Genomic DNA, 25,356 nt, shown 5'->3' with positions numbered 1-25,356 from the left:
TGTTTTCTTCTTTTTTAAGCTATTATGAATGAGATTCCCACCCCCTCTTCTCAGTTTATTTCTTGGTGAGTTCACGGTTGACATATAGAAAAGCTACTGATGGCCGGGCGGTGGTGGCACACGCCTTTAATCCCAGCACTCGGGAGGCAGAGAAAGGAGGATCTCTGTGAGTTCAAGGCCAGCCTGGTCTACAGAGCAAGATCCAGGACAGGCACCAAAACTACACAGAGAAACCCTGTCTTGGGGGAAAGGAAGGAAGGAAGAAAGGAGAGAGAGAGAGAGAGAGAGAGAGAGAGAGAGAGAGAGAGAGAGAGAGAGAGAGAGAGAGAAGCTACTGATTTATTTGTCAGATTTGTATCCTGCTACTTTGCTAAGTGTTTATATGGTCTAACAGTTATTTGGTGAGGTCTATAGGATCTTTTAATTGTATGCTCTTGTGTCTTCAAACAGATAAACTAACTCATTCCTTCCCTGTCTGCATGCCTTTTGTTTCTTTCTCTTGTCTTAACTGAGGATGCTAAGACTCTCAATACTATAGTGACTATGAGTGGAAAGCGTAGACAACCTATTTCACTCCGGACTTCAGAGAAAATGCTCTCAGTTTTTCTCCACTTGGCATGACATTGGTGTGTTATATATAATGCCTTTATTTTGTTGAGCTACTTTCCATCTACTTCTAGTTTGTTCAGAGATTTTATATCATGAAGGGATGTTGACTTTGTTAAAAGTCTTTTGTGTGTTGATTGAGATGATCATGTACTTTCTTTCCTTAAATCTGTTTATGTACTGAATTGCATATGTTGAGCCAACCTTGCATCCTGGGAACGAAACCAAATAGTCATGGTGTGATCTTCTAAATGTGTTCTTGAATTCACTTTGCACTGATTTTATTGAGAACGCACACATCTGTGTTCATCAGGGGAACTGGTCTATTCTATTTTTGTTATGTGCTCATCTAGTTTTGGGTCAGGGCAGTCCTGGCTTTCTAGCCTGATTTTAATAGTGTTTTTTTTTTTTTTCTTTTCTATTACATGGAACAGATCAGGGAACACGGTCGGTATTGCTCGTTTTTTAAAGGTTTGGTAGACATCACCAGTGAATCCGCCTGGTCCTGGACTTCTCATTGTTGGAGGCTTTTTATTACTGCTTTAGTCTTGTTGATTGGTATGGATGTGCTTCCCAGTTTTTTGAATTATAAATTTATAAATACTTCCTAATGAGTTTCTGTATTTCCTTGGAATCTGTAGTAACAAATTCCAGTAAAAGAAAGCCTTTTCTTTTCTTTTTTTTTTTTTTTTTTTTTTTTTGGCTTTTCGAGACAAGGTTTCTCTGTGTAGCTTTGCACCTTTCCTGGAACTCACTCTGTAGCCCAGGCTGGCCTCGAACTCACGGAGATCTGCCTGCCTCTGCCTCCCAAGTGCTGGGATTAAAGGCGTGCGCCACCACTGCCCAGCAAGGAGAACCTTTTCATCTCTAATTTTATTGAGTCTTTTCTTTCTTTGGCTAGGATGTTATCAATCTTATTTTGTTTTTGTTTTTTCCAAAGAACCAACTCTTGGATTGATTCTGTATATCTATTTAATCTTCATTTTGTTCATTTCTGGCCCGATCTTTGTTGTTTCTTGCTATCTATTGCTTTGGGATTTAAATTGATCTTGTTTTCTATGACTTTGAGGAGAGGTGAATCATTAGACTACTTGAGGTCTTTCTGATTTCTTTTTTTTCTCCTTCTTCTTTTTAATGTAAGTCCTCATAGCTAGAAACTTTCCTCCCCACAGACTCTGGAAAGCTGTGCTTTCATTTTTATTTGATTCTAGAACTTTTTAATGTTCTTCCTGATTTCTTCAGTGACCCACCGGTCATTCACTTCTGTATTGCTCAGTCTCCATGTATTTGTGTAGTTTTGAAGGTTTTCTTGCTATTTGGTTTGTAAAGTTTGTAAGTTTGTAAAACTACTTTACTATGATCTGATAACATAGAAGGTTGTTTGTATTTCTTAAGACTTGATTTGTGGCCTGGAATGTGGTCTGTTGTTGGAGAGCTCATGGACTGCTGAGGAGAATGGGCATTCCGCTTCTTTCAGGTGGAATGTTCTGGAGCTCTCTGCTCAGTCCCTTTGAACTGTGCTGCACTTTAACTCTGAGGTTTCCGTATTGATTTTTTCAACTGGGTGACCTATGCAGAGATTAGAATGGGTATTGAATCACCCACTGTTATTCTGTTAGGATCCATCTGACCTTTTGTGTCCATTACTGTTTGTTTTGTGAAATTGGGAGACCCAACATTTGGTACATATGTATTAACGATCACAATACGTTCTCTATAAATAGCTCCCCTTATTAATATGTAGTGGCCTTCTTTATGTCTTCCGAATAATTTTGATCTAAAGTCTGTTCTGTCAGTATCAGAATAGCCATGCCAGCCTTTTAAATTATTTCCATTCACTTGATAGGTTGTGTTCCATTCTTTGATGCTCAGTTTGTGTGTGTCTATACCAGTGAGATTGTTTCTAGGAGGCAAAAGAAGGGTGTGCCTAGTTTCTTAACCTACTGAGGAAGTCTCTGTCTCTTTATTGGTGAGTTAAGGTCGTTTACACTTAAGGCTATTATTGAAAGATGTTAATGAGCCCTATAATTTTGTTGGTTGTTTTTCTGATTGTGTTATTGTTTGTCCTTTACTTCCTCCCCTATTAACATCAGATGTTTGTTGGCCAACTGCATTAGACACAATAGATTCCTTCCTGTCTTTCTTTTGTTCAGCCATCCTCTCATGAAATTTACTATTCCCTTTGGTCTTGTGACTGAGACCGTCTTCCTTCCTCCTCTATGTATAGTATTCCTGTAAGTATTTTTGCAGTGCTACCTTGGTGGTCATGAACTGCCTTAGGCTGGGCTTGCCTTGAAATGCCCTTATTTCTTCTTTAATTAAAAAAAAAAAAAAAAAGTCTTGCTGGATATAGCGCTCTTGGCCAGCAGTTACTTACTTTCAGGTCTTGAAATACATGATTCCATGCTGTCTTGACTTCAAGAGTTGCTAACCAGAAAGCTGCTGCTCCTGTTTTTGTTGGTGAGTTGGCATTTTCCCCTTACAATGTTGAATGTTGTTTTTTGCTTTGTATTTCTCGACAAACTGACTATATTGTGGAAGGGGTCCTATCTGGCCACATGTATATGGGGTTCTTTTTTTTTTTTTTTTGTTTTTTCGAGACAGGGTTTCTCTGTGTAGTTTTGGTCCTGGCTCTCACTCTGTACATCAGGCGGCCTCGAACTCAGATATCCACCTGCCTCTGCCTCCGAGTGCTGGGATTAAAGACATACGTCACCACCACCCGGCATATATGGTGTTCTTAATGACTCCTATTCTAATGTCTATCTCTAGATTTGTGAGATTTTTCTGCTGTAATTATTGAATAGGTTCTCTGTCTTTAGGGTTTAATCTCAGCTCCATCTGTCTTATTAAGTCTTATATTTCAGCTTTGATTGTATCCCAGAGTTCCTGGATATGGTTATGCTCATTTCCTTTCCTCTTATCAGTTTTGAAATGCAGTATTTTATCACCTGTGGCCTCCACCCCTGATAATTTTTCCTGTTTAATTCACTTCTAACACTTTTTTAAAAATCCGTTTCTTTGTTGGGTTTTCCTGCCCTGTCGCTGAGTTTTTTATCTGAATTGCTGGTTTTCAAATCCTTTATGCTGACTCTTTCTTCTGTGTTACTGGCTTTTTTCTCTCAGGCCTGGATGAATTCATCTGGTTGTTTGTGTCCTCTTTAGCTTTTGAAATCTTCATCTGGCCCTTTGTCTGTGTTGGTGTCTTTGATGCCAGTAGTCAGGGAGCCGTTGTCTTTTAGAGGGGTCATGTTGTCTTGCCTTTCCCTGTTTCTTGGATTGCTGTGTTGTGTGTGCCTTGCAGATCTGTTGGTTTTGTTATCTCTTCTGGACTTTTGGAGAGGATCTTCTTATTGAGCAGCCTGCTCTTGAAGGCTCAGTCTCTGGCACCACTCAGCACAGAAGAAATAAACTGCTGTAGCAGCAACATCAAACCACCCAAGATAAATTTGCTTAAATAAATCATAATCGCACAAGGTATGCCACCAATGACCATAGAACTGAAAATGGCAAAACCTGTCGTTGAATGTGCTATGAAATAAAGGATTACTTAAGTGTGGAAATAATAAGTGAATGAGATATGGAAACTAGACCAGGAAGGCTGAGTATGGTGACACACACCTTTAATCCCAGCACTGGGGAGGTAGATGCCCGAGGATCTCTATGAGTTCAAGGCCTTCCTGATCTACATAGCAAGTTCCAGTTCAGTCAGGGCTACGTAGTAAGACCTTGTCTTTAGGAAGGAAGGAAGGGAGGGAGGGAGGAGACTAGGAAAGGGAAGAGAAAGAGGAGATGCAAAGTTAAGTAGGTCAAAGGAGAAAGGAGGAGCATGGAGAAGACTGTTAGAGAGAAAAGAACAAAGGATGGGGTGTGGCAGGGAGTACCAAAAAAAAAAGATTTCATAGTGAAAAAGTTCAGAAACAAAATTTGGTAAATAAAAGAAGGGAAATAAAAATTTAAAAGACTATTAGAGAAAGTGATTTTGTAAAGTTGGTAAGATAAAGATACTACTAGATATAAAGAGAGACGGGGGAGGGGTATGGGAAAGAAACCAGCAGAAAGGAAAAGTATTTCCCTAAATGAAAAAAAGATTGGATGAATAGATGGAGGGGATAGCACTCAGGATATCTTTTAGAATACAGTATAGCAAAACCTCTGCTAAACATCAGAATAGAAAGAAATCAGAGTGGGAGGACTGTACTAGAGCTTCTTTTTTCCCTTCAAAACTTAGAGCCTTCTGGCTGTGTGCACAGAGTAGCTGAATCTTCGGGTTCTGTCTTTCCTTTGGTTTAGCTGTTGCTGTGTTTGTGTTGGACCAGTGTCTGCTGTCTACCACAGCTGTCTTCACACCTATGGTTTTCTTTATGTGCTGGTTTGAATGAGAATGGCCCCTCTATGCTTACACTCAAATCCCCATGTTGTGGTGCCGTTTGGGTAGATAGAGGAGGTGTACCCTTGCTGGAGGAAGTATGTCACTGAGCATGGGCTTTGAGATTTTAAAGCTATGCTCCATTCCCAGTTCACTCTCTCTGCTTTCCGCTTGCATTTGGAGATGTGAGCCCTCACCTTCCAACTTCTAACTGTCCTGTCTGCTGCTTGCTGCCATGCTGGCCCCCAACCCTCTGGGATCATAAGCCAAAAATAAACTTTTTCTTTTGTAAGGTGACTTGGTCACAGTGTATAAAGCAATAATAGAAATAACAATAGAAAATTGACTAATATACCTTGTTTGTGTATTGGGGCCTCTGCTGGTTATGCTTAGCTTTGCCTTACATGGCATCCCCCATGACTCTCCAGGTCATAGCCCATAATGTTTTAGCTGAGGGGTGTCTCCCAAGCCAAGTGTGTTGAAACACGAGATGCAGCCATGGCATTGAGATCATAGTTGTGGCAGAGATCAGTACTGGCAGTGGAGAAATGCTACTGTAGCTATCATGTTTGAAACTTTAGAGTTCTTGGGCCATGCTGCAGTAAGGTACAGTGTCCTAAATGTGATCTACTCACTGGCCTCAAGCTCAGAGCCACCAGGCTCAAGGGTCATTTTCAGTTAATGAGAACTGTTCCCAGCCACCAAGAGCAGACTTAACATTCTCTATGATGTCTCATATTAAATCTCCCGCTGCCTGTACCTTTGGACTTGGCAGAGCTGATTCCCTGAAGCTCTCCAACCTGTGAATGTTCCCTGATCTCAGGTTCCCAGGGAAATTCAAGTTTTAACAACACATGCTTTTTTCACGGTAGTGCCTGGCTGCTGCTTTCGGAATCATAAAACATGAGACTGGGATTCTCCCTGCTGCTAACCTCTCCACTGAAGAGTCATTCTCAACAAAACCTGTGTGCTGGCTGGTTGTATATCAACTTGACACAAGCTAGAGTCATCTGAAAAGAGGGAACCTCAGTTGAGAAAAGGCCTCCCTAAGATCCAGATAGGGCATTTTTTTTAAGTGATTGATGGGGGAGGGTCCAGCCTATTATGGATGGTACCATCCCTGGGCAGGTGGTCCTGGGTTATATTAAAAAGCAGGCTGAGCAAGCCATGAGGAGCAGACCAGTAAGCAGCCCCCCTCCATGGCCTCTACATCAGCTCTTGCCTCTAGATTTCTGTCCTGCTTGAGTTCCTGTCCCGACTTCCTTCAGTAATGGACAATGATGTGGAAGTGTAAGCCAAATAAACTCTTCCCTCCCCAGCTTGATTTGGTCATGGTGTTTCATCACTGCAGTGGATACCCTAGCTAACCTCCTGCAACTGGACTTGACACTTGGGGAGCTGAGGGTTTGTCTTGAGGCCAGGACTGCCCAGCTTTCATATCTTACCTTTGGAAGCAGCATCTGAGTTCTCAGGCAGCTGCTCCCAGGGATCTGTTGGACTTGCCTCTGCCTAGGCCTCAGTTCCTGCTCCTTCCCAGCATTTTTTCATCCTCCTTGGCGCTCTGAGCTTTTCTTCTGTTTCTGTTTTGGGATAAGATTGGTTTCTTCTCATTGTGACTCTTGCCCCCAGAAAGGCAGCTCCTGCTCTCCATCTTCCCCAGCAGTCCAATTATGATCTTTGTAGCTGGAGATTTCTCCAGTCCTGCCTGAGCCCGCAGCCACTCAGACCCAAATAAACACACAGACACTTATATTATTTAAACGGTTTGGCCTAATGGCTCAGGCTTCTTGCTATCCAGTTCTTATATTTTTAAATTAACCCATTTCTATCCATCTATAAGTTGCCATGTGGCTTGTGGCTTACATCTTGCTTCCTCTGTGTCTGGCTGGCGACTCCTGACTCAGCCTTCCTGTTCCCAGAATTCTCTTCTCTGCTTATCCCGCCTATACTCTACTTCCTGCCTGGCTACTAGTCAATCAGCGTTTTATTTATCAATCAGTCAGAGCAACACATTCACAGCATCCCCAGCAGATCTTGAATTGAGTTTTCATAGATTCTGTTTCTCTAGAAATTTGTCTCTTTCCTCTGATTTTCAAGTTTTCTGTAAAAGTTGTTTTCCCTTCTATATGTCTTCTCCACATGTCTGAAATGGTCTGGTTTTTACCTGTACTTGCTCTCTCTCATTCTGTTCTGCTTGTTTCTAAAATAAGCTTGGAGAAGGAGGGTGCATTTGCCTCATTTATCCATGCTTTTTGTGTTAATCCTATCTATTTTTGTTTGTCCTCTATGTGATTGCTTTCAACTTTCATCTGTGTCATTCTGGGGGTTTATTCTGCTTTATTTTCCTCCTTGGCTTGGGATATCAATATTTATTAACCCATTATCAGGGAGCCTTGTTTTATTTATGACTGTACATTTCTTTCCAGCTATCTGCTTTGTAGTTACTGCATAGGTTTTGAAACTGAATTTTTTCATAATTATTCTAGTCTAAATATTTTCTGGTTTTACTCACACAATGTGTGGGTTTTCCCTTTCCAAACATACTGATTTTTTGAATGCTGTGTTTGCTGATGACTTTGAACAGTTCTGTTCCTGTCAAAGAATTGTGCTATTTTTTAGAAATTGGTTGAGGTTAATTTTATATCTAGCATCTAGTCAGTTTTCGTGACTTTTCAGCTTTATTCAAAACAGTGTTTGTTTTCTGTTAGCTGCTGTGCTCTGTGTGTCTAACACACAAATGAGCTAGCTTGTCAGTCGGACGATTTGATTTCTTTTATCTTTACTGATTTGTCTGTTTCACCTGTCAGGTCAGAATTGGAAGACGTATGTGAAAAACTCCTACTGTGTTGGCAGCCTTGTTGGCTCTTTATGGAGAGACAGTGTGTTTTTGGTGATAATGGTTTATAATTGTTACATCTTTCTGATGAGCTAAATGTTCATTATGTGGTGATCTTTATCACTAATTACAGCTTTTGTCTTATTGTTTGTTTTGTCTGCTAGCAGTGTGGCTGACTTAGCTCTTTATTTCTTCTTATATTTGAGGCTAAGACTTGCTATATAGCCCAAGCTGGCTTTGAACTTGTGATGCTCCTTCCTTAGCCTCCCTAGTGCTGGGATTACAAGCATGTGCATCATGACCCTTTCCAGTTCTTTTAATTACTGTTTGCCTGATTTGTTTTCTTTTTTTTCTTAATAGATTTACTTTTTGTAAACATTGTTTCAGTAAACTTTAGACAACTGATTTGTAGTAAATTCAAATATCCTTTAAAAACCTTACTTTTTGTGTATGTGAAAATTATACTTTGATCATATGATATAACGCTAAAATCCATTAATAACTTGGGACTCTTTAGATGCTCTGGGCTTTGGTCCTCATTATGTAGGTTATGGTGTTTGGCTCCTCTCAGTCATGTGTTCCTGTCTTTGATTCCCAGCTCCATATTGAATCAATCACCAAGTCCTTCAATTCTTTCTGTCCTCTCTTTCATGCGAATCTCTCCTTTAGGTCCCCATGCCTCTCCTTTAATATAGGTCTGTATTTCTTACTTCCTGCTGTAGTGGCCTCAATGTTTTCCTTCCTGCCATGGTTTCTCCCTTGTGTCTTTCCCATAGTAAAGCCAATCTGGCCATTGAAATGACACTTTTATCATAATGTCTTGTTCTTTAGGTATTGCAATTCCTCTTGTCCACAGTGTAAAAGCTTAAGTGAGTTGCTCTTCCATGTCTACTGCCTCATTGTCTAAGCCAGATGTGTCGATCCTACTGCCTACAGCAGCATGTGATCAAGGATATCTGTGAACATAACTCAACACAAAAATCATGAAGCTACTCTAAAATGTTGTGTTTGTTTATATAACTGATTTCATGAGCTTTGCAGATGACAACATCATGTTGCAATATCAAAGCTTAGACTCTACGCTTTATCCCCTGGTTCTGGTAGATGCCCTCTTCCCTGCTGTGGAGATAGATTCAGAATCCCTCAAACTGGCCACAGCGTCTGCTGTTCATTGCCTTTGCATCTTCTGTCCCTTCTACCAGAAAGGTCACACTTTGTCCCCGCTTTCTCTGACAACCCCATCAACGTCATTTCCCCACTGTAAGACTTGAAGCTAATGCTGACACCACTGTCCCTAGTGATGGTCCTCTGTACTGCAGCCAGTCTCCGACCTTGTAGAAATCACTTTCTTCTGCCGTTAACTCTCCCAGGTCCTGCGTTTCCACCCTTCTGCCCACCCCGGCCTTACTCCAGCAAGCTCCACTTTGTCAGTCCCCGTGGCCCTTTTCAGTCAGGGCTTCTTCAAAGTACTCTCCAGATTGAACCATAGACTACAGGCTTGGCCGGAGAGGGGCAGTTGCTCTTGTTTTATGGTGAGCATCACTTTCTCAGTGTCTCAGTAGACCAGGAAGTCATCTGTTTTGGGTTGAAAACCTTAACATTCTGTTTGTTCTTTCTTTGCAGTTTAGCCAGACTCCTAAGATCCCCCTGTCTGGGTGAGATGTTGCTCTTAAACACAATTCCTCTGCTATTCTGACTGTTGGAGGGCTTTGCCTCTGTCCCTGTTAAGTTTCCGTTGTTGGATCTGGGTTGGCAGGTCCTTCCATTTGGTCTTTTTGGAAGTGGACTTTGTTGTCCAGGTAGGTCTTGTTGTAAATGTGACTCTGGAAATCTACCAGTAATCTTTTGTAGAGCACTACTGTGTGCTGGGCGTAAGGACAGGCACTGGAAGACTGAAGAATTAGAGAGGGTTTCTTATCTGAAGGAGTTAGAATGACCATTCTGTTTTACTTAAGATGTGGATGGAATATTGAAAGAGGAAAGCTGAGATCGGAACAGGACTGCCTTCTGCCAAGCTAAGTTCAGTCTCTCCGGTCAGGTCAAATGTGAGTCCAGTCAGCCTTAGGATCACATACTCCATGCTCCAGACTTGCTCATTAAGAGACCATAGGAGATTGTCACATGCAGAGTTCCTGGGTTTAGGCTAGCTAATAGGTGGCCTCACCTTTGTGACTTCAAGCAGTTCCTGGGGATCCCCACTTCTGGACTGTGGTCTCATCTTTGCGTTGCCTCTCTGAAAGCTAAACAAGACACACCTCTTTGCTATCTTGTTCTTAGATAATGGGGATACACATCCCTCTGATTCCTGTCTAGTTGTTTTGTGTGATCAGCAAGACGTCTTTGTCAGTTAATCTGTACCACAGTTTTTGTTCCACATGATAGCTGTAATCTTGTGGTAGTTTCTGAGTATGTTTCCCTTTTCCTATCATTCTTAGTTTATCCAGCAAACCAAGAACCCAAGGCAGACTGACAGAGAAGCAGGCTTCTCCCTTCTGAGACTTCTAAGCTACAGTCAGATCTAGAGTAGCCCTTGGGCTCTTGGTGTAAGCCATGGTCAACAAAGCCAGTCCTGCTTTCGGTTTGGGAAGACAGAGGTCACAAAGTTACCCCCGCCACTGTGAATACTGTAGCAAGGCCTTGGACATCATGGACAGTATGAGCTCTGAGCCCCCTTGACAGTCCTCAGACCTCTGCTGTTTCTATAGACAGTCACGTAAACTCTGCTCTTCAGCCATCTCTAAAATAGGGAAGTTAGGCATCCAGTGTAAGTGGTCAATAAATGCATGCTAACAACCAAGCTGTACTGATGTCATGCTAGTTTAGCAGTGGGATCCGTCCATAATGGTAACAACTAGCATTTATCAAGTGCTCACCGCATGCCAGGCATCGGGCTTGGTGCTTTATATACATTCTCTCTTCCTCTCATAGGCTGCATAGGCATTTGAGCTATGTCCCATTTTATTATAGCCCTAGGTTACAAGTATAGAAATGGAGGCTCAGAGAGATCAAGCAACCCAGGCCTGTTTGATGTCAGCGCCTGAGGTCTTAACTGCCTAACTGTGGCCAGCCAGTCCCTCTGGAGTATTCCAGAGCACAGAGACAGACAAAACCCCAGACAAACTCTGCATTCTGTTGGTAGAGTATCTGAAGCAGTATCTGTTACAGAGCATGTGTTCTAGTTGGAAAGACAAGATATACAGAGAGCAGAACTAGAGAACTTGGGGTGACCCCACCACACTGCCCAGGACAAGAGCTAGTGAAGATGGTCATTCAGGGACAGGCACTCAGCTTGGCATGCCGAGCTTAGTAGAGGAGGGTCTTGAAGAGAGAACTGGAGCTAGGTGGGTGTGACCTAGCACAGCAAGGAAAAGGGAGGTGGGCTAGGCAGGGCCAGCACTTGCAGCGTGTCGTGAAAGGTAGGGCAGTCATTCTGTGGCACACAGACAATGGCAGGGAATTGAGAAGATGAAGCTAAGTAAATGTAAAGGTTGCAAGCTAGTTGCCTTGGGTCACATTTGATGCCTCTCTCTGTGTTATTAGAAACTTTAAATTGGTTTTAACACTTAAAAATTGGAAGATTTTATGGAAAAGTCTGGATTTATAACTGCTCTTGAATCATGGAGTTCTGGCAGTTGCTGGCCCATCCTCGTGTGGTAACAGTTGGCTGGAGCTGGGGCCAGCTGTCTCTATTATGAGGTACAAGTGCTTTCCACTCTGTCCAGACCCCACCTGCCCATGAGACTCCATCTGTTTGCTTTCTGTGGGCCACAGTTTGCAGCCTGGGCCTGGTGGGTTGGAGCTCTGATACTGGATACAGTTTACTGTGATTGGGCAAGCTTCTGGCACTTCTGGATTGTCAGGGCCTAGCAAATCCTGCATACTTGGTCCTGTGGCACCTGGTTGGCAGCAGTGACCACATTAGAGTGGAACGGGCTTTGGAAGCCACAGCAGGGCTCTAGAGGGCTTAGGGGAACCAGACCAAGGTTGCAACAGCCAGCCTGGTGTTCATTTTGAGCTGTGCTGTAAAGGCACAGTGTGGCTGCCCATAAGCCTCAAAGAGGCTGCGCACAGTGCAGGGAACAACCTGAATGTGTGTGTGCCAAAGGAAAACTGCTGCTTATGATTGCTCAGTGTCCAGCTCCCTGGCCAAACATGGAGAGGCTCTGTTGCTGTTTGATTCTTTGAATGCACACTAGACAATAGGAACAAAAAAAAATGCACAAGCAAGGCTTATAATCCATAGTTGCCTCACACAGCAGGACAGCAACATGATGAAGATCACTGCCAGGGCTTTCAGCCCCGTGTATTTTAGCAAAAGCCTGTAAAACCCAATGCCTTTCAGTAGTGCTATGATCTTTCTTCCTGGCTGCTGACGACAGCTTGCCTCTGCATTTAGCCTGTGTTCTTGCTTTGTTTATTTATTTATTTCCCTTTCTTCTGCACTTGGTATTCCTCCAGGCTCCATCTGAATGTACCTTGCCATCGGGAGCACTAGGCAAGAAGAAAGTCCTACTGTCTCTCCCTCAGGCTCAGGCTTAGGAAAATCAAAGCCAAGCAGAGGCAGCTCTTTCCTGCCTGCAGCAGGGTCAGCAGTTTGTGTAATGTTTTCCCTGTCAGCTTATCGCAGCTGATTTCTTGTGGTTTTGAGCAAGGGAGTGGGAGAGCTGTGTGGTTGCTGCCTTTTGAAGCAGGTGGGGCCTACAGCTGTGATCAAAGCCAAGCTCTGTGCTCCCTGCCAACCGACTGCATTCCCTACTTTTTTGTATACTGCTCCGTGTGGGGCTAGCTTTCTCTGTGGAGTGAGATGGCACCAAGAGAAAACCACCTGGACTCTCAGACAAGACAGAAAAAGGGAACAACACTTGGGCCCCACCTTCTGAGCAGCAAGCGTTTGGACACCATCATTTGAGTCAAACCATAAAACTAGCTTTAGCGGGGCTGGAGAGATGGCTCAGTGGTTAAGAGCACTGACTGCTCTTCCAGAGGTCCTGAGTTCAATTCCCAGCAACCACATGGTGGCTCACAACCACCTGCAATTAGATCTGGTGACCTCTTCTGGCCTGCAAAGACACATGCAGGCAGAACACTGTATACATAATAAATAAAATAAATCTTAAAAAAAAAAAAAAAAACTAGCTTTAGCATCTAGTTCCTAAGGAACATTCACTACCATCCTTTTTGGCTATAAGCATCTCACTGTGGAGGTTTTAAGTTGAACTTTGCATCTCTGGCTTACTGAAATAATATATCAGCCACTCTCCCATTCTTATTTTTAGCAGTCAGTGATTTTTATAGATACCAATTTGGGTCTGACAGGGACATGTTGGCAACTCTCCAGTTCTAATTATAGAAGAGTTCTTTGTCTGTGAGTCTTGAAGAGTAAGTGAACTTGGGGTTTTGATGAAGTATCCAGCCAACTAGTGGGGTCTTAATCTTCGATGGTCACATGATCACTGTAATAAACACTTTAGAACTGTTTTTAGAGAATTTGCATGTTCTGTTGATAGGTCTAGGACTGTGCACATTTAACAATAGCATCAATTCTTAAAGAGTCTGCCTTTGATACCCCTCACAGACGCCCCTCACAAACCTCTACCAATGATATATTCTAGTGCCCTAAAATAGTTTTATCTAGTGTCAGAATCCAGAAACCCAGCTAGGCCTGTTTTCACATAAGGTATAGACAACCTTTAGTCAAATTTAGGGACTTACTGTAGAAACTTTATCATGAGGAAGTAGTTGTTCAGAATAGATACAGGTATCAGTGATTATAGTGTCTGGCTGGTGTGAGCAAAATCAGTGACATACTCTGATGGAGTGGCTCCTGAGGGACATGGTACAGAGTATGAGAACGCTGGGAAGAGAGTGCTTCAAAAACAAAACAAGGGCCTGGAAAGGTGGAAAGAGCTTCTGGCCTCTGTGGATATCAGGCTCACAAGTGGCAAGAGATTCATACACATAAAATAAATTAAAAATCATTTAAAAATAATCTGATTAAGGGCTTCATTATAAATACATAAAAATACATATTTGAGTCTATATGTCTACCTAGGTGTATAGATATTGGTACTGGTAGATACTAGTAGATATTATTAGACAAAGTAATTTCTTGAATTTCAGAATTTATTTGGGAAAAAAATCTAACTTGAATAACTAAAGCAACTATTGTTTCATAGAGACATGTGTAATAGGCCAGGTTCTTGGATGGAAAACACCATAGATGTGCTGGATGGAGGTGAGCAGTCTGGCAGCTGAGGTCAAACAGACATCTTTCATCTTCTCCTGTTCCTCACAGCAGTGACACAAAGACCTGGGCATTTGATAGAGTGGCCTTTGATTGAGGTGGTGCTTTGTGAAATAGTGTAACTTGTATGCCCTTGTGGGCTTTGTGGGCTGGGGAGAAAGCTCTGTAGGTAAAAATGCTTGTCTTGTAAGCATGAGGACCTGGGTTGGATCCCCAAGACTTTTGTAAACAAAGCTGAATCAGTGGCATGTGCTTGTAATTCCAGTGCTGAGGAAGCAGAGGTGGTGGGGGTGGGTTCCTGGGGCTTGTTAACTATAACCAGCCTACACTACTTGGTAAGTTCCAGGCCAATGAGAGACCATGTCTCAAAAAAGAAAACACAAGGGGCTGGAAAGATGGTTCATCAGCTAAAGAGACTGTTGCTCTTGCTGAAAACCTGGATTCAGTTCCCAGCACTCATATTCAAACTTCCCTTTCTGACATCCTTTTCTGATATCTTCCCTCATGTAGTACATAGACATACCTGTTAGGGTCTGCAGATCACACCACAAAGACCACCACTAACATATGCAATCAGCAAGAGCTTTTATTTCTCAAGACAGTTCCCACATGCAGGGGTCAGCCATTTAGGTAGAATGGCGATGGCCATGAGAGGAGTGTGCAAGCTCCTTTTAAGCACAGCTAGGGGAATTCCAGATGGGGTGATCGGACCTTTGGGCTGATTGGTGGGTTCCAACCTAATGGCAACTAGTCGACAGGGGATTGATTGGTTGGGAGCTAGGAATTTTCCAGCTTCAGGGTGGGGCAGCTATCTTTGGTCACCATGAGGTCATGGTGGGGTATGATTGTCCCTGGGAGGGCCAGCTCTGCCCAGAAAACCAAAACTGAGGCCTGGTCTTTTGGCAAGGCTACTTGGGCCATGCCATAAGATCTTGCTATAAGAGGGGATGGCTGCTTCATACCCACAGGCAAAACACTCTTACACATAAAACAGATCTTAAAAATGTTTTTTAAAGTATAACAAGATGCATGGCAGCTAAAAAATGACAACCAAGGTTTTCTGTTATCTACACATACTTATGGGTACACATTAACACACATACACAAGCCACATACATACACATAAACTATCTGTTTTGAGAAAGTAAGCTTTTTTTCTGTAGTACACAAATTAAAAGATGCTGTTCACTTTGGTTAAATATTTGTACAAGTGAAACAATGATTTCTAATGACCCATGTTTATATTTTTGTTGGCTAAGAGAACTATTTGAGAATCTGAAACAGTATTAAAGTTTTTTCTTTTTAAGTGTTTTAGTTCACAAAATACTAAAGTAGCTTTGCATGTCCAAAGTCCTGGGGCTAATGCCTTCAGATACATCTAAAGTGGCCTGGGACAGTGCTGTAACTGATACTCAGTCCACTGGGGTGCACAAGCTGTGGACTTGAGCAGAGACAACTCCTTGCTACTCTCTGCACAACTAGCAGAGTATGAAGTTTCATGTGGGTCTGGGAGCACACACCTCATCTTCTAAAAAGAATTTTGGATGAGGAGCATAGTAATAGAGGTCTGAGATTTGCCCATGACCATGGGAGCTGTGTCTAGGACTCTGGCTCCAGCCACTTTCCTACACCAGCCTCCAGAAGCAGGGACGTCTTTCTCAGAATTCATAGGTAGGCAGGTGTGGCAGGAGTAGATTGGGGGAGGGGGTGTCTTAAGTTCATTTTTGCTGAGGTCTGTGCAGACTCTCAGTATACATTATAAGCTTTTTAATAGGGTAAACATTATATAGCAGCCACTCTCCCAACCCTAAGGCATGACTCAGAAACACCCAGCAGTCTTCCCTGCACGGTCCTAGCGCTGCCTACCTTGTACCTGCATTGTCGTTTCTCACTAGCCTGGTTTTGCCTGGTTTCTGAACTTTCTGTAATTGAGATAATGAAACTACCATTTTGTGAGTGACTTCTTTATTTGGAGGGTATCTGACTGAACAGCAGGCCCTACAGATCTTTTTAGGGCACCTTATAAAACAGCTTACAAAACAGCATGGCAGCATTAACCCCTCCACAGGAACATGGCTAGTAAAGTCGCTCGCTGGCAAGGCTTGTGTACTGGCAGGATCCTGGGGAGAGTTGGGTACATTTCCCTCCACCTTGCCAGTTGGTTCTAAGATGCAGTGAACGGAACTAGTCACTGTGAACCATTCAATGGGATGTCATTGAATTAGAGCCTCACCATAAAGCAGTGTGACCTCAGCCCTTTGTCGCTTGATGATATCTGCAAAAACTATGTCTAAATAAGTCCTATTCACAGGTTGCAGGTGAGGATGTTGCCATGTCTCTGTGGATCAGGGTTCAACCTGTAGTACCTTCCAACTCGATTTTGTCAGGGGCCACTTTATAGTAACTGAATTCAGACAGCCATCATTAATTACTTTGAGCTGCTTTTGTTAGATGAAATGTGTGGTGTTTTCAGAATTGTTCAAGTCTGGTATATCCACATGCTATGCTTCATGGGGTCATGGGGTAGTTGCCGAGGAAAGGGGACTGGAGAGCTCTGTCTGCTCTTAGACGAGACCCATCTCTCATATCCCTTCTAGCCTACAAAGGTAGGTGGTTTTTGTTTCCTGAACTTGACCAGCTATTTGGTTTCACTCATACATTGTTAGCTGATTTCTTGCTTGGTACCAGAAGTTGTTTTGAATCAGTCTGCCTTCCTCTGTGCCCCTCCCACCCCCAGTGCCCTTTTCTCTCTCCTTCAACCCACACTGGATGGGTCTCTGAGATTCCTCACTGGCAGCCTGGAGAGGCTTACTCACCAGGGGCTGCTGTGAGGACTAAATGGGCTAATGAGGCATATCAGGATGAGCAGAGACTGCCCCGGGATAGGACCCAGGAAGTGATAGCACTTCTGTAACCTGTGCAGAAAGGAGCTTTGCCCCTTTACATGGCCCCTTGGTGTGGTCCAGTCCTTGTTAGAGCTGCTTGCCCTCATGATCTGACTGTGTCCCTTAAATGTTTTATTCCTCTTCCTCATTTGAATCTGTGGTACCAGATATACATATACAACGAGTAATGAACATTTATGCATTCATTGTCATTTTTAAATACTAGAGCCTTAAAGAAATAAAAAGAGCGGATGGTTGTAGGATTGATTGTCCTGAGAACACTTAGTCAAGTACTTAAAGCATTCTTACCATTGTTACATGGCTGTATACTTAGAACTCTGTGTGGAATGTGTAGATCTGTTGTTAATTTTTCAGATTTTCCTATACTTTATGACATTCCAAGAAGATGAAAGCTCTTTTTGGCCAGGATCTTGGAGAAGTGGCTCCTATCATGTCTGTAGAGGAAGGTTTGAGTCTGGCTTATGACTTCATTCAGTTCTCATGATAGTTTTCCTAAGCTCATGACATCAGTCAAGTTGCCATCTTCATAGGACTTGATAGTACTGAAATGTGTATAATGTATGTGCCCACCCTGGCATGGGTGGGTGTGTGGAGGCCAGAGGTAGAGTTCAGGAGTCCTCCTCACTTGTTCTCTGCCTTATTGTTTGAGACAGGGTCCCTCACTGAACCTGGAGCTAGCTCTCTGTTGTGTCTAGACTTGCTAACCAGCAAAGCCCCAGGCTTTGACTGTTTCTGCCTCCTCCTGTGGGGTTACAGGTGCTTCCTGACACACCCAGCTTTTTACGTGGGTCCTGGGAAGCCAGATTCAGGGGTTCGTGTTTATGCAGCAGGAGTTTTACCCACTGAGCCGTCTCCTCAGCCCCATGTTGAAATTTTTTTTACTTTCTTTCTCACGCATTAAAGACTTTGGATTAGTGCCACAATAGCTAGCTGGTAAGCAGTTGAAAGAGCAAGTAAGAGGAAGAGCCCTTCTCACTGGGAACTGTGGGGTCTTGCCCAGTGGCAGCTCTTGGCGTGGAAGTCACGGGGCATTCAAGCATGCAGCAAAGGAACCCTCACACCAGCTTCTTCAACTCTAGGTGTAGGGAGAGGTAGAACCATTCTATAGGGCTGACCTCTTGGTGAGTCTGTCCTTTAACAGACATCCGTGTGTCCTGCAGGAAGTCCTGCTGTGCAGCTCCTCAACCTCAAGTCCCTGTATGTGGGAAGTTAACAAAGAGAAGCAGTGATAATGGTGATAAAGTGGAATAGCATCTATAAGCCACAGAGTTCCAGCATGTCCAGCCATGCCGGAAGCTGAGGATAGCAGTGGGGCCACCCTCCCCTCAGAAGGAACTACCTGTCACCACCTTCAGTCTGTACCCACAGAACTATGACAGACCCGCTAGCCTGTGGGTGCTGGGCAGCTCCAGAGTGGGGCGTTCAGAGAACCACTAATCCACGAACTAGATGTTTCTCCTCGTCAAGCCACAGACCGCCTTAAATCTGGTTGGAAACTGAACAGGAAGTTGCTTCGTTGCTCAGTCTGACACGGCTTGAACAACTTGTGCTCAGCATCCCCTGAGGGATAAAGCAGTAGCTGCTTGTTCAGGGGGCAGATGTCAGTTTTTGTGATGGGGCTGCAAACGACTTCCAGTCTGTGTCCATACCTCAGTGGGTATTTGTCTTTCATGGAATTCTCAGAACCTAGGTAGGACTTTTGCTGGCAACTTCTACTGAAAGCCTGTGTACTTACTACCTTTAGATTAGGCTATAAAAATGAGTGTAGGGCGAGGGCCAGTGAGATGATGGCTCAGCAGATAAAGACACTTAGCACCATACGTGACAGCCAAGTTCGATCCCTGAAACGAGAGAACCAGCTCCCTTAAGCTGTCCTCTGAACTCTGTACACACCAGGGCACCGCCGCCACCACATACACTAAATAAATACAGTTTTTAAAAGTAAAGTGTGTGTGTGTGTGTGTGTGTGTGTGTGTGTTTGAGGCAGAGGGCCCTGAAGTGTAGAAATGTTTCTAAATTTCCAGTAGAAAGGAATCTAACGTGGCAGAATTAGAGCCCTTTAAAAAGTGGTGTTGTTTAGCTCTAGATTGAACCTAAGACATTATATGGGGCCGAGGGACAAAAATCCTATAAAAGGTGAGGTGTCCTAACAGAGTTAGCCAGGAGACTGTCATCCAGTAGGAACAGTCTCATATTGCCTCACTGAAGCCCTGGCCCGAATTAGCAGGTGCTGGCTCCAGTCTCAGAACATCCTGCCAGACAGGCCTGGGTTTGGGCAGAGGAAATGAAACCTAGTTGTTTACTGTGAGAGTTACAATAGACCTGCCGTCGCAGGAAGTGGTGAAAAGTTGATTGATCACTTACGACACAGCTCTACCACGAGAAACAGGATGTATGCTTTCATTTGTCCCCGAGTCCCGCCCGCCCCCTCTTACATACAGTTCAGGTTCTTCCTGCACTTTGGCTGCTTCATGGGCTGTGGGTTCTTTTTAACACCACCACCCCAAAACTCAGTCACCAAATAAACTAACTGGGGGAATGATATCAGTTTAGCTGTGCCAGTGGTGTGTGCCTAGAGCTGTTACTGTTACACTTTCACTGTGGTTAGTTTACTAAAACTCATCAGCAATCTATAATTTTTTTAAATCCTCCAAATGGGATGTTATGTCACAATTGTACAAAGAATAAACCATTTTTACAGTTATGTGGTGGGATTACATTTGTATCAGCTTCTAAGAAAATCTAGTTTGGGCTGTGTCTTTATATAGCAGTATGGTCCACTTGGCAAGTCTCTTAAGTACTGATTCTCTTCACTCTAACGAGTGCATTCTGAGCATGTGAGATGTCCCTCATTTACACATAAAAGACACACAACTGCAGCCAAGTTCACTAAGAATATCAGAATGGCTGGCGCCTGTAAGAGTCTGGCTATTTAATGTCATTAACAAAGCTCTTTTTGATGTGAACTAGCCAGTTCTGCTTTGAATGTGACAAAAAGAATCACCAACATCCTTAGATGGCTTAATTTTTGAAATGGTGGCACTGTTATAGAGATGGATTCTAGAACTTACAGGAACGGCAAATTAGAACCAATATTAATTATGCTTGTGCTTGAAAGAACGAAATGGCTGCCCTGTCATGACTTGATTTTTATCCCTAAATAAAGTCCCCATTTTTCCTCTTATCTGTGTGAAACAATTGAGTAGGGAGCCCTATTTTATTCCTCCAAGTCTTACATGTCCATGCTGTTTTGACATTTTATTCACTTTCTATCCCTGCATTGGGGGGCAGGGTGTGGAATCCAGAATGACACTTGTGTGAACTTGAGAGTGTCCGTTAGAACTCCAGTGCTGGCAGGACACTAGCCAGCCTGAGCTAGCGACAGTGAGACAATGAGAAATGGAAGCCGAGGAGCTAGAGGCCGGAGAATGGTAGATCTGAGGCCAGGTAAGTTCAAGGCCCCCTTGAGCTATGTAACATGACCATTTCTCAAAACACAAAGGCTGCAATTGTAGCTCATTGGTAAGGTAGAGTTTGTCTAGTATGCATATAGCCATGGGTTTAATCTCCAGGAAACCCTTTCTTCTTTAAAAAAAAAGCCGTCCTAGTGGTGGGTCAGATGAACATAGGTTTTAAAGTAAAATACTTCTGGAAAAGTAAAGGTTCGCATAGGTGACTATGCAGACAGATGCCATTGGATGCTGTGGCACAACCACAGCTACACTGTGTGTGATGCCTCGCAGTGGTGAGGCTTCAGGTTGTCCCTCGACGGGGTCACTAGCTCACTCCACCTGGCCTGCCCGGAGTCCTCTTTACCTTGGCAGGCCTTCTCCCTTGGCCAGCTCTCTGGCGCTGCCCGCTGAAGCCCTGGGCCTTTCTTCTGTCAATGCTGCAGCTGCTCTCATCCCCTTCTCCTCACTCTGCCCATCCCTGGACATTGCTCCACCGTGTCAGTGTGGAGACTCACAGACACAGTGACTGTCCTGAGGAAGGGCTCAGACACATGCCAGCTCCTCCGTGGGAAGTGCTGTCTCTGTTCACATCAGCTCTTCTGAAAGAAGCCATGTTGGTTTGTTTGTTTGTTGTGTGAGCACATGTAGAGGTCAGAGGATACCCTGTAGGAGTCACTTCTCCTTTACAGTGTCTGTCTGGAGGAGTGAACTCAGTCATCAGGCGTGGTGACAGGTGCCTTTACTCACGGAGCCACCTCACCAGCCCCAGTTTGAATTTTTAGTTAGCAGCTATTGCATTCCTAGTGGATTTTAAAACTACACAGTAAGCAACACTAAGGCTCCATCATCTGCTGATGTCATTTGTCCAGTTTTCTGTTGGATTGTTAGGTCTTAGCATTCTGATTTCCAAAACTTCCTCTGGACTAGGCCCTCGTCTGTGATGTAAGTTGGGCATATTTCTCCCACCTGAGCATTAGCCCTTTGGCCTGGTTTTGATGGCTTATGGGGTCTCCCTTAGTTGACGGTATCAAGCTTCTCTTCCCATGACTTCTGTCCTGTGGGTGGGAGGAAGGCTTTCCTCCTTCTAAGTCATAGAAAATCCTCCACTGCTTGTGCGCCTTCTCTTTTTCTCACACACACACACACATCTGTGACTTGCTTGGGGTTTGCCCTGGTGTCACATAAAGGTGCCGGCTTTGTGATATTTTATATCTTGTTGTCACCAGTCTGATTAATGAGCCGAACCTAATTTTTCTTCTTAATATAATTTTCAAGGTCCAAAAAGTTGGCTGCCCTCGCAGAAGCCTTGAAAGCGGTCTCCCTCAGTAAGGCCCAGCTGGGGTTAGAGCTGCAAGAGCTAGAGACTGCTGCGCTTCTCGTCCAGGAGGAAGAAACTGCCAGAGAAGCAGCCCAGTGTGGGCCCACGCAGCGGACGCCAGGCTGCAGTCCCGAGCCCAGTGACTCGGACAGCACCACATCGTCTGACACAGAAGACTCAGATTCAGAGCCCGAGGAGCTTGTTGGGACTCGGCCCTCGCTGCTCACTCCTCGGCAGGACCCCCTTTTGGAAGAAGACAGTGCCCTGCTCATCCAGGAGAGTGGGCTCTGCAGAAACATGGCCAGCCAGGGATGCGAAGTCAGTCCAGGGCAGACCCTGGCCTCTGCCCGGGCTCCTCTGATAGAGGAGGTTGGAGAGGAGCTGAGGACCATCCTTCAGGTCTCCACACCTCCTGGTGGCAGTGCTGGGAGCCACCGCAGTATGCGGGATGGAGAGGAGAGGGGACAGGTGCCCTGTGATTGACTCAAGTGGTTGGCTCATTATGGGCAACTAGGTCCGCTGTGCTCTCATATGGCCGTGGAATTTGATTTCCATTGTGTACTTTTCCTGTGTACATAGAGGTCGTTGCTTTTCAGCGAGCTAACGTTTATACCTTCAATTTTTTTGGTTTGTAACTTGAAAAGTAAAACCCTAAAGTATTCTTTCCAAGGTGTAAGTAACATTTTAAAATGAAGACCAGAGTTCTAGTAGGAAAAGTCTAGACCAGTGGTTCTTAACCACCCTAACACTGAGACTCTTTAACATATTTCTTCGTGTTGTAGTGACCCCCAAACAAAAAGTATTCTGTTGCTACTTCGTAACTGTAATTTTGCTACTGTTATGAATTGCAGTATGAATATCTCCTCTGCCAGATATCTGATATTCAACCCCCAAGAGGGTCAAGACCTACAGGTTGAGAACCACTGTTCTAGACTGTAGTGGGACAGCTGACAGGTAGGACTCACATTTGAAGTGTGCACTGTGAGAAATACTGACAGGTGAGCACACCAGGTGAATTGTTCACTGAAGCCAGGATGTTTGACATTTGACACCCCCTTCTCAGGCCAGATGCCACCCACCTGTGTCCCCTGAGCGACCCCTGATGTGCTGCTGTGTCGTAGTCCAGTAGCTTGCATTGCCGACCCTGTACGTAAACGAAGCATTCAGTGCACTCTTTGGATCGGGCTCTTTTCGCTGCACGTAATTACTGTGAGACTGACAGGTGTGCTAACGTGTGCCAAGACTTTTGTGTTGTCTTCTCAGTGTGCAGACCAGTTCTTGGAATGGATTTGTCCATTCACCCACTGGTGGACATTTGAGTTGCTGCCAGTGTTTTGACTGTTAATAAAGCTGTGTGAGCATTTGGGTATAAGTCTCCATGCACATGTTTCCTTTCTCCTAGGTAAGTGTCACTGTGACATGGCTGAGTGCATGGTAGGTACATGTTTAACATTTAGCAGCTTGTGGAATTGTTTCCCCTCATAGTTTGGATGGACCAGTTTACACCAGCAGTAGGTGAGTAAGTGTTCTCATTTTCTCCATTACTCAGTGCTACTTGGTATTCTCATCTTTTTTACATTTGCTTATTTAGTTACTATGCACAAGTGTGCATGCGTGTGTGCGTGTGCGTGTGTGTGTGTGTGTGTGTGTGTGTGCGTGTGTGTGTGTGTGTGTGTGTGTGTGTGTGTGTGTGTGTGTGAGAGAGAGAGAAATTGAAGGTCAGAGAACAACTTTCAGGAGTCAGTTCTTGCCTTCCACCATGTGGATCCCACAGATGGAAGTTGGGTCGTCAGGCTTGGCATCGAGCACTTTTACCCTGAGCCATCTTGCCAGCCCTCTTAGTGTGTACCGTTCCAACAGGTATGGAGGTGAAACCTGATTCTGATCTGTGTTTACTGATTGAAGATTTACTGTGCTGAGCCGGGTGGTGGCGAAGCATACCTTTAATTCCAGCACTAGGGAGGCAGAGGCAGGCAGATCGCTGAGTTTGAGGCTAGCCTGGTCTACAGAGCAAGTTCCAGGACAGCCAGGGCTACACAGAGAACCCTTGTCTCAAAAAAACAAAAACAAAATAACAGATTTATTGTGCTGAGCCTCTTTTCACAGGCTTATTTGTTTTAGTCTGAGAGTTCTTTGTAAGGTTTGGATACAAGTTCTCATTATGAGTCAGGTTTTCCTGCTGTTTTACATGCCTTATCATCTTTGATCAGCTGGCAGACTCTGGATTTTATCTTGCCGGGTGTTGGGTTTGCATTCCTACAAATATTCTTTTATCTTTCTTACTAAGTGACTTGTACTGGTTTGGATCTGGCTTCCATATTCATTCGTTCTAGGGCAGAGCTTGGCCTAGGGTCCGTTATTGCCCAGTGTTTGTATTCCTGAGAGTAGTCTTTCTGTGTCTGTGTCTGTGTCTGCCTGCCTCTCCACCCCATCCCCTTAACTTTTGGCATAGCTGTGACCAAATACCTGGCAGAAATAACTTAGGAAGGAAAGATTCATTTTGGCTCAAAATTTCAAAGGATTTCTGCCCTTTTTGGTGGGAGAGATATGGGTGGGAATGGTTCCATCTGTGAAGGTGGGAAATTTTGAGGGTGGCTTGTTCACATGGTGGCAAGCAGAGAATACGGATCAGAACCAAAAGCAAAGACCCATCTCTAGCAACCTGCTTCCCCCAGCCAGACCCACTGCGACAGCTCCCCAGACGTCAGAATACTGCCACAAACTGGGAAGGAAATATTCAAAACAAAAGGCTGGAAGCCTTTCAGATTCCAACCACCATGCTTTCCTGCTCTTTGGCTTTTTCCTCATAGGCAACAGCAGCTTCCTTAGGTGGAAAGCCCTTGGATTATCCCTCCACACAGTGGGACGGTCTTGGAGGTCCCCTGGTCTGTTTCCTGTCTTCCATTACCTGATAGTCATTGTCTTGAGAAAACCCGGCTTCATACATGTTCCCATTTTTCTCTTGTGCTGCTCCCTGTGCCTCCATCTTGAATGGGAATGGTCACAGTTATGTGCGTTTCCCAGCTTGCAGGTCAGTTGTTGGGAAAGTGGGGCTGGGTCAGGTCTTGTCATTCCTAGACACCACTACTGTGTTCTCTCGGTGCTCTAGAGACACATAGTGAGGAGTGAACACGTGAAATAAACCCATTTGCTTTGGGTAGGAATGAGATGAAACCTGATACACATTCGTTCATCTCAGCACTTTTTATTCCAAGACTTTATGGTCCCCTTTCCTTTGAATTAGAAAGACAGCAAGGATTTGTATTTCTAATAGAAATTCCAGTTGTATTAACATGTTAGTTGGGGTGACGGTGCCGTTTGACATGCATTTTAACTCCTAAACACTGTAACAGCTCGGTCTGGGTGTGTTGGAGCCTTTCTCAGGCTCCCTGGAGAGCTTCAGAATTTCTGTGACCATTGCCAATGCATTTCTCCTCAGCAGCACATTACCTGAGGCCGCTTTGAAAAGGCTTTGGATCCACTAACAGCAAGTAGAACAGATCCTCTCTTGTCTAAATGTTTAAAGCTGTGGACATTTTCTTCCTTTCTTCAGTTCCTGTCCCTAGGAGTGTGGGCAGGATTGACTTCCGTGAGAATTGTCTTGGAAAAACTGCTTTCCTTAAAT

At 44.1% G+C, this 25,356-nt stretch overlaps 1 protein-coding gene across 1 annotated transcript in view; it reads left to right on the top strand.

The window, feature by feature from the left end:
* Shq1 (SHQ1, H/ACA ribonucleoprotein assembly factor) overlaps window positions 1-23,103 on the top strand; it is a 106,103-nt gene extending 83,000 nt beyond the window's left edge. Inside the window, exon 11 of the mRNA XM_052722042.1 lies at window positions 21,689-23,103. Within this exon, the coding sequence (XP_052578002.1) occupies window positions 21,689-22,214 (526 nt within the window). The 3' untranslated portion in view covers window positions 22,215-23,103. The remainder of the gene's footprint in view (window positions 1-21,688) is intronic.
* Window positions 23,104-25,356: the final 2,253 nt, after the last annotated feature.

The sequence above is a fragment of the Peromyscus californicus genome, unplaced genomic scaffold, assembly GCF_007827085.1.
Source record: "Peromyscus californicus insignis strain IS unplaced genomic scaffold, ASM782708v3 Scaffold_6__1_contigs__length_162567912, whole genome shotgun sequence".
NCBI lineage: Eukaryota > Metazoa > Chordata > Mammalia > Rodentia > Cricetidae > Peromyscus > Peromyscus californicus.
The sequence above is the reverse complement of the archived record's forward strand: the minus strand, read 5'-3'. Positions and strand labels throughout refer to the sequence as shown.